The 10,046-nt window shown below is 32.3% G+C and overlaps 1 protein-coding gene across 1 annotated transcript; it reads right to left on the bottom strand.

Annotated features, from left to right (window-relative positions):
* Nucleotides 1–4,006: 4,006 nt before the first annotated feature.
* Nucleotides 4,007–8,332, bottom strand: LOC141480343 (uncharacterized). Its single transcript, XM_074170262.1, has 3 exons — nucleotides 8,175–8,332; nucleotides 5,450–5,601; nucleotides 4,007–4,978 (listed from the first exon to the last, which is right to left on the bottom strand). Exons 2-3 carry the CDS (start codon nucleotides 5,591–5,593, stop codon nucleotides 4,835–4,837), a joined length of 288 nt encoding a protein of 95 aa, XP_074026363.1. The 5' UTR covers nucleotides 5,594–5,601; nucleotides 8,175–8,332; the 3' UTR covers nucleotides 4,007–4,834.
* Nucleotides 8,333–10,046: the final 1,714 nt, after the last annotated feature.

Genomic DNA, 10,046 nt, shown 5'->3' with positions numbered 1-10,046 from the left:
CTCTTTCAGTTGTATTGCCAATTGCATATACAGGAAATTTTCTGTGAAGATTCCTGCACTGACGCCTGTCGGATATAATCCAACGTCCTTCGTGGTATTAGCCAGGGGTGTAGTTGTTTTCTGATAGGCATCAGTCCATTTAAGCATAGTCCACTGACTAATAAGAAAATATGTTGTTTGTTATCCGCTTCAGTCTGGTTTGAGTAATGATACTCTGACGGAATTCGATTTTCAATTATCGGAAATCATCGACTGTATGTTGATGATAGACACTACCTTGCACTGACGAGTGGCCAAACCGCCCGAAACCGGTCTGCAAGTGTGTTCAAATAATTGAAAATCTATTGCGGCAGTTGTATCGCCAACAGCATATGCAGGAATAACTTCAGTGAAGAATCCTGCACTGACACCTGCCGGATATAATCCAACGCTCTTCGTGGTATTAGCCAAGGCAGTAGTTGTTTTCTGATAGGCGTCAGTCCATTAACCTACAGTGTAGGGAGTTGAGACTGGCCTGAACAAATTGTTCTTTCAGATGATTGGATGTCTTCCGTTAAAAAGACATGCCGCCTTTTGTGCGCACTTTCCAACTTTCCCATGAGTTACAATAATTTCAATTCTATCTTGAAGAATGTGAACCATTTTCACACTGTTATGCACTTATTAAAGTAATTACTAAACAGCCCAATAGGTAGAAATGCATTTACAATAGTACCACATCGTTCAAATTTGCAAACCAATTTTTTGCCTGTAAACAAACATTTTTCAAAGCAAAAGTAGCAAAAAAGGACGGCTGTATGTACACTTTCTGAGATGAGAATTAAAAATTCAGCATTTATTGAACAAAACTTCACTACCGTCTACGTGTTACTATCAGACTACTTTTTGATGTAGATCAATTTGAATATTACTGGAGTTTGTTCCCAACACCAAATCACTATTTTCAACACCTCGACACGTGTTTCGATCACCAAGTGATCATCTTCAAGAGGAAGATTAAACTAGAAACTATCGCGAAGCTAAAGCTATTTATGCTATTTAGATATACCTTACAGCTAAACCCTACAGGTGTACCACCCATACAGGTATACCACCCTAAATTAATTTCACAATTTTGCCTTATCTACCACCCATACAATATCACAATTTTGCCTTATCTATTATTTTACAATATATGTTCAAATGTGATAGCTGTATATAAAACAATTTTCAGCTATATAAAAATTAATGTCACAATATTGCCTATCTAAATTTATTTCTGCAATGTGTCCTTATGTAGTAATCAGTAAACCCAACAATATTATATTAACAAGCTATATAATATGCTATTTGGTATAGGTCCGTCATCGTTATTCATAATATCATTGTGTTCACTTATTTTCGAACTCTCATAGGCATCTAGTTGCCTGTTGTTGTTAACTTGTCTAACTTATCTTAATGAACTGAAGTCTATGGAATGGTTTTGTTGCAAAATATGATGGGCGACTACTGATTTTTCAGGTCTTCTATATTTAAAGTTTGCTATGTGTTCTATATATCTTACTTCAATAGATCTTTTTGTCTGTCCATAATATTTTGCATCGCAGTCCTTACATTCAATTTCGTAAATTCCAGACTTTTTCGAATTCTCGACTTTGTCTTTTGGACTACCCAAAAGGCTCTGTAGTCTATGACTTGTTTTAAAAACCATCTTCATACCTAGTTCTTCGAAAATCTTTTCAAAGTTCTTCGTTTATTGTTGGTATGGAACTGAGATGTATTTATCTTGGTTTTCGTCCTTTCTGAAAGTCGAGATTTCGTTCATTCCTAACCCAAACTTTTTCTTTCTTATTATGTCATCTACAATACCCCTCGAGAAACCGTTAGTGGCTGCTATTTTCTGTATTGCACGTTTTTCTTTTGTGAACATATCAGGTGTTAGAGGGAAAGTCAAAAGACGATGCACTAAAAAATTCAACCCAGCACGTTTGTGCTGTCCACAATGATGTGAACTGTCCTGACATCATCAGATTAGTTAGACAAGTTAACAACAACAGGCAACTAGATGCCTATGAGAGTGTGGAAATAAGTTAACACAATAATAATATGAATAGCGATGACGGACCTATACCATATAGCATCATACTATATAACTTGTTGAAATAATATTGTTGGGTTTACTGATTGCTACATAAGGACTCATTGCAAAAATAAATTTATATAGGCAATATTGTGAAATTAACTTTTATATAGCTGAAAATTGTTTTACATACAGCTATATAACATTTGAACATATATTGTAAAATAATAGATAAGGCATAATTCTAAAATCAATTTAGGGTGGTATATCTGTATGGGTGGTACACCTGTACGGTTTACCTGAAGGGTATATCTATATAGCAAAAATAGCGTTAGCTTCGCGATAGTTTCTAGTTTAATCTTCCTCTTGAAGATGATCGAAACACGTGTCGAAACACGTGTCATCTAATATTCTTACCAATTCTGGTCAAACCATGCATCTCAGAATAGGCGTACTGATGATTACTTCTGTTAGTTTAGAACGCTATATTTGAAAAATGCTCATTAACAAATAATAAGTCAGGGTACCATTGGAAGCAGAATTGAACGGCAATCAAAATGATGTGCTACTTGACCCCTCCTTCCCGTTCAAAATTCTAAGGGTAACATCTACCCCTCTCCTAGAGGGTTGAACCACAACGGCTACAAATAGTCCTTGACAGTGTCCACTTCGACAATAAAATCGACCTGTTTTTTCGATTCCTCATACTGTTTACTGAAAGGAAGTTATTAAGAGTGAAAAGTTTTCAAATTGACAACCTGTATATTGATTGAGAAATATAAACGCAAACAAGTTTTCTCTCAAAAATATCTCTTTTCAAAGTATTCGTTTTCCAAAACATTAATTGTTCATTGCATTACGACTACGAGAAAACTGTTAACAGGTTTAAGCAAAAGTACTGTTCAACTTCGAACCTAAGTCAAAAAGTTTCGCTGCCACTGCTCTTCAAAAAAAAAAGAAATTGGTCTCACAATGTGTTACAGGAGAAAGTTCCCATATTCTTAATAGCGACCAAGGACGACGACTGAGTTCCACTTTCACCTCCCTTTTAGTCTTCATTCGTTATTACAATTCCATTGCATGATCTAATTGGTTATGGTAATATGTGGCTACCGTGTGAAAGAAGATTGAAAGAAATTCTTACATAACACCTAGGTTACTGAAAATGATAAAAGTTGCTACTGATTCATTATTAATCTATTGAATGTTTTGTTGCCTGTCTTATTCTTATTACTCATGTCGATTACTCAATTGAATAAATGAGGCGAATGCCAACGAAATAGATAGATGTTTTTGTTTTGGAGATTTTTACACTGTCGAAATTCGAAAGTTATAGTATATCATTTCAGAACTATATATCTTCTTCATTTTAAGATCGGTCATATGAATTAACTTTATTCATCTATAGATAATATATTATCAGAAAGTTCATAGGTAAAAATTCAATGGGTTGAAAAATATACTCGTCCATTGTTCAGTTATGCAACAATGTCCTTTATTATTAATTAGAAAAGATGAGCAAACACTTTCTCTGATTTCGCAAATCAGATTTACTGGTAACAATGTTTTATGAAATAAATTCTATGCAGAATATAGTATATTCTGTGTAGTATATTCTGTGCTGAATTTTGTGATGTTCAACAGTTTGATCACTCTAGAAATTGCTAGTTTGCAATTGTGAAGTTATATTTAGATAAAAATCTTGGTTGGGAATTTTTCCATGAATCCAGGAGAATTCCTCATATGATTTTTCATAGTACTGGTGAAATGGTCAGTAGAAAAATGATGTTGGATAAATGAGTGAAAAATAGAATATTGAGAATCTCATTTTCTATCAAAAATTAATTCAGTGACTGCGAATTCATTCTGAAAACATTCTGATTAAACATAAGCAAATTAATATATAATATCAATAACAGGAAAAGAATGATAGTGTAATGAATAGTCCTTATAAAAAGAAAAATTTATTTTCATTGTATGTACAAAATTATATAAAAATAAACTACATAGATTTTCATGAAGAACAATTGGCACTTCAGCGGGGAAGAATGTCAGGATTGGGAGTCTAAATAAACTACATAGTTTGTACATTCAGAAACAAACAAGTGAAAAGAAAAAACCGTCGAATCCAAATACTACACATGTTACTATAACACATTCAAAATCATACTGAGTCTTCAGTGAAAATCATTTACTCTGTCAAATATTCAGATTGCGATCTTATCACTGTCTGAATATTGATTGGTACTTAATTCTCAAACCTAATCATTGTGAATTTCGATTTGGTTTAAGGCATAAATTAAAACGGTTCGAGATTGAATGTCAAGACTAGAATAACTAAAGTAAATAGAAAATAAAGGGTGTATAGGATAAGCAAAAAAGCATAGAGTGCGATGAAAGGTTTGAATAAATGTGAAAAAGTAAAGAAACGTGCATGGGACTGAAAAATGTTATAATATATAAGAGCGAGAGTTGTGTATTATTTTGGTTCAATTGCTTTCAATAAGATTTGATGTCAACCAAAATGATACATAAAAAACGTCTAACGAGATTCGCTGTTACAGGAAAAGTGTGTATCTCTCAAACATTATACAGTGAAATACGAATAATGAAACAATTTTCCAAAAATAATAATGAAGACAAAGGTAAGAGTGGAAAATAAAATTAGCAATAAACTGGAACTTAAATTGTTAGTAACATAATTTAGAAGAAAACGAGAAGGTAGGAAGATCACATTTTTTCTAATGAATAATTATTTTGAATCCACAGTACGAGTTAATTTCTGCCAACCTGGTCGATTTGCGACTGTAGATTGTTAACTACTTCATGAGGAAACTGGTCTCCGAGAATAGAGAAGAGATCTATCTTTTGATTTCCGGGAATGCCTTCGTATGCACCGATTTCGATGCCTTCTTGAACCTTGAAGAAAGGAAATGAAATTATCAGTTCAACATTTGAAAAATAAAATATATCTTAGGTAAAAAAACTGGAGGCCCGAATTCAACATTACTCACTGGCATGTACTGGCATGAATAATATTCAATAAGGTCAATATTTGAATAGAGAAATCACTTTGATAGTGAGTTGCCATATTTGAACAAAAGAAAGTTTTATATGCAATTGTACCTTATGAAGTCTTACGACTTCACGACCCAACAGCTCACAACAGTTTTCTAAATTATATACCTCATTTCAAATATGGAAAACTTTCACATCATCTGAGAAAATATTTCACATCTTCATGAATACTAACTTCAAATTTTTTTGTCATGAAATTAATTGAAAGTGGGGTCAGTGGTGAGTTATTTTAATATTCTTTTAGTATTGTGGAATGCCATCATTATTTGACGTATTTTCTGAATAGATCATTTTATTCATTCACAAACTCACTTTTTGGATCTGGGCATCTTTGGGAATCAGCAGAGTATTTTGGGCTTGTCTGATGGCTTCTTGTGTATAAGCACTTCCTTCTTTTTGTGGAAAAGCAGCTGTTAGAGCGACGAGAAGAAATGCGATACAAAGGAAGGATTTCATATTCAGTTCTGGAAAAAAAAGGGTGTGACGTATAACGGAATTTTCAACCAGTAAGTCATTGGTACAGAAATGTAGGTGCAATTTTTTCATGTAATAAAATGAATCTTAGACGATAAGCTAGAGTTGGCTTTGTTTCAATGAGTAAATTAATAACAATCATTTGTGCGAAATACAATGGACAAAACAATGGTGAATGTAATTTTTAATCGACTTGTAGGATTCTTCATTTTTTCGACAATTCTGTAATAGTGTCAATCACATTTTCAAAGTAATAGGGAATTGAATGAATTATAATGTTCTTGAAGGTCTATGAATTTTGGTATCAACCAGCAAATATCACAAACAATAACAAAATGAATTTATAGGCTCCATCAATACTTTATTATGCGCTGAAAAACTCAATAAATATAAGATATGATATTCAATATGATTTTCGAAAGAGATATTACGGAGATGATTCTTACAAATCATTCAAAATTTAATTCTTTTTGTTGATTAATTTATATGGTCAGACATTATCAAAAAAATATTGATGAACAGAAATTTCGAATTTTCACAAACTACACCTGAGGATTTGATCTTTTGAAATTTTATTTTCGAAAATATCACATCTTATAAGAAATCTGCCAGTCTTTTTCGACTCTTGCTATTTTTTTTACTTTTAATTTTTTTTAATTCCTTGTTCACTAGTACGTAAATAATTTATCTCAATACGTCATTCAACAAATTATGGTTTTTATATCAGAATGATGTTAGGATTTTTACTTTTGTACTTTCAATTTTTTTAAAATGATGATGATTCCGTGATTGGATTAGCCTATCAAATGAAAGAAAATATTTGATTCGGTATCTTTGATAATCATGTGATATGAAAGCTTTGTTTTTTTCTTCATTTGCTATCTTTGAGGAAAACCAAAAATAAAACACTTCTTGAACAGTTGATAATTTCCAATCTGTAACAATATTCGTTTGAATAAGAAGTGACAAAAAGTTGGAGTCGACCCTCCACTATTTAAACGTAGGTTGAAGTTCAAACTCCTTTTTCGTGACGAAAATGAGTCTGTGCATTATTATGCTTCAAAATAAGGTAAAAAATCAGTTTTTGTATAGTCATTGTTTCACAGCTGAATTTTAAATTATTTATACAGATTTCTTGGAATTCAATTCAACTTCTCAATGTATACAAATGTCAGTTCAGTAGTTCTGAGAAGTTATCCAACTCAGCAAGTGAACGCTTCTTCCATTCCTGATAATTGAAAGGTTTAGAACAACACTAATCTTGCTATGGTTTGAACATCTATAAATAGGTTTTAAAAAATTTGAATAATCTACATATCTTCAGAATTTTCCAGTATTTTGAATGAGTCTTTCATACTAGCAATTACAAATTTGATTTCAACCACAGTTGAACATTTTGTTTGCATGAATATAGAAGTTTGATTGAGTAGTCGTCAACACTATCATCTCAGTCAAGTATGACGTATAACAAAAAAGTCATTGTGATGCTGGTAATGAAGATTAATTTGTAAAATACTGGGAAGAAAGCAACTATAGTTACCTACTACTGTAGTAGTATCAAAAAATGATGTAATATGTCTCATACGGTGAAGTTTGAAAATACTCCACATAAAGAATTTGATAAGTTTGATTTATTGTTTGTCCAAATTTTGGTTACTATAATTGATATTAATGAATTGTCAGAGGTATTTTGAATTACTTTTTTCAATCATGTAATATTGCAGTTAGTCAAGAATAGGATAAACAAATTTTCCAAACGAAACTAATTTCACCATTCCTCATTATAAATAACTACGCCATTTGATTGATTTACAAAATTTAGTAATAAAAACTATATGAAACGATGAGCAGTTGATGCCGATTACACAAAAAAACATTTGAAATTAATATTTATAGAAAATGGTGAGAACTACAGTGAAATATATATTCCTGAAAAATTGGCTGATTTGTGGAAAAAGAGTTCACCAAAGACTCAAATATAACTGAAAATAATGGAATCATCACCGAATGAAATCCATCTGATGAATATTGGTTTTGAACAGATAATCATTCCGGCCATTTTCAATATTAAGTGGTTGAAATCTATTTTTTTGAATCTTATGTACAAACGTAATACTTATTCATGTTCATGCTTCTTCAGGTCTAGTCTAGTTTTCAACTGTCAAATATGGGTTAGAGTACATCAATTGATAACATCATTCATATTTCTTGCATTGATAAATAGATATTGAGAAAAGAATTGAATTATGCTTCTATGAAATGTCTTAACATTACTCTGACAATATTTTGCCAGTTTCTTTTTATAAACCATATTCAACACTTGCAGTTGAAAGTTTTACACAATGAATTAAATTTTACTGCACTTCATATACTTTCTATGATTTAAACTCGATAGATTCTTCAAATAATAATCTAGAAAAAGTTTTCATTTATACGCGTTTTTACAATTATTTTGACACGTCCACCTCAATCACTACCAATATATTGTTTACTTTTCAGAACAGTAACACAAAACTAACACACTAGTAACACAAAAAATATTTGTGAGTATTCACTCTCTTACCTTTTTTTCAAACGGACGCACTGATTTCAAAGTTCCTCACGTAGTGCAGTTCCGCGTTGGTATGTCTTATATAAGAATGGAGTACCATCTCCATAATTTTGTCCCCCCGCTATCAGAGAGGATAGTGAAGACGTTGCGAGATGACCTGGTTGTGGATCTTTAGCTTTTTACTCGTATGAATATAATATACAGACAGATTTAGTTAACTTCGATTCATACCTTGAATATTCTTACCAGGTCATTAAAATTCACATCATATGCGACAGTCATAAAATCAAGTATACAGAACTTGTGATTTTTCAACGGCGTAATAATAATGTTATATTGAAATGGATTTCTATATTTTCACTACGCTGAATAAATAGTTTTGTGAATTGCATTCAATAAATTGATTATTCAAATACTCAATAATTCATATAAGATTCTATAATGTTTCAGGATCAATAAAATTCAAATTGAATACATTACTATAATAGTTGTATTTTCTTGAAATTCGAAAATTTTATTGACAATCTTCAAAAGTTCTCTAATGTTTTTGATTAAGTCAATTTGGAACTATATAATATCAACAAAAACAATGTCACTCACAGAGCTGTGATGCGTTTTCCTGAACACAAGGAACACTGAATGAAATCCTACTATGAGTAGTAAAAAAACTACTTTTGCCGTTTGAGTTGCAGTCCTCGTAGTTCTGGTTCCCTTTTAAAGGAAGAGCTTCATGAAACAAAAGACGAATCGATCCCTCTACGAAACCCTTCTTTACTTGAAAGGATCGATCGCAGCTTGAGAACTGGTTCTTATGGAGATTCTGTGAAACATGTTCTTCCTTACGAATCAGTTCTTGTTGGATACTCTTCGTGAGCAAAACAATAGCAAAATCAATACTTCTGACCGCTCTGGATTGAACGATTCCGTACATCCACTTCGTCTTGTGTTTATAAATCTTTTGCTGGAAAAAGCCTCACTTGTTTACTTTGTGGTAAATTTCAAGAAGTACCGTGAATTTCTGGAACTTCATCTAACTTTTCCTAATATGACTAATAACCAGTCCGTGCAAAGGTTATTGTTAAATCATCTGAAAGTGGAATTTTTAACAGGTGATGATCGACTGTATTGCCATACATGCATAACTGACTTATGAGGAAACAAGTATAGCTGAGGCACCAGTCAATCTAATAATAACACTGATGATCTTCAAACTCCGAAGGAAGCAAGAAACTCTTTGGAAAGTTCGAAATAGATGAACATTTCCTTAACGGAGATTGACGAAAAATTGAGCGACAGCGAAAAAGTACAAGAGTAATGGCTAATTTATTTGAGTACATATAACTCTAAGATTGTAGATAATTTCGTTAGTCAAATAAAATCCACGATGAAGTACACACATTGTGGAGACTCATGTGTAACCTTCGATCCTTTCTGGGATTTGTCACTCCCCATACCACAAAGAACTGACCAATCGAATTTATCACAGTGCTTGGATTTCTTCACAAGAGAGGAAACTTTGGAAGGACATGAAAAACCGATGTGTTCAAGTTGCAAAGAAAGAAGGAAATACACAAAGTCTCTATCAATCCATAAGTTTTTCCATATTTTAGTTATTCATTTTAAATGATTTTCTCTAACAGAAAGATTAAGAGGCATGTGAAATGTTGCCATCGAATTTCCTCTAGATGCATTAGATATGAACAATTATGCAGCAGATAATGTGACTCCTTGTCGCTATAATCTATATGCACTTTCGAATCACAGTGGGTCTACCATACAGCGGACATTATGGAGCATTTTGCAGACATCCTTTTAATGGCAGGAGGCACGAATACAATGATTCACAAGTGTCACCAATTTCACCAAAATCGCTTGTGAGTGGAG

Source organism: Leptinotarsa decemlineata, unplaced genomic scaffold (genome assembly GCF_025532065.1).
Source record: "Leptinotarsa decemlineata unplaced genomic scaffold, Ldec_3_MD MMD2_P_RNA_scaffold_7, whole genome shotgun sequence".
Taxonomy (NCBI): Eukaryota; Metazoa; Arthropoda; class Insecta; order Coleoptera; family Chrysomelidae; genus Leptinotarsa; species Leptinotarsa decemlineata.
The sequence above is the reverse complement of the archived record's forward strand: the minus strand, read 5'-3'. Positions and strand labels throughout refer to the sequence as shown.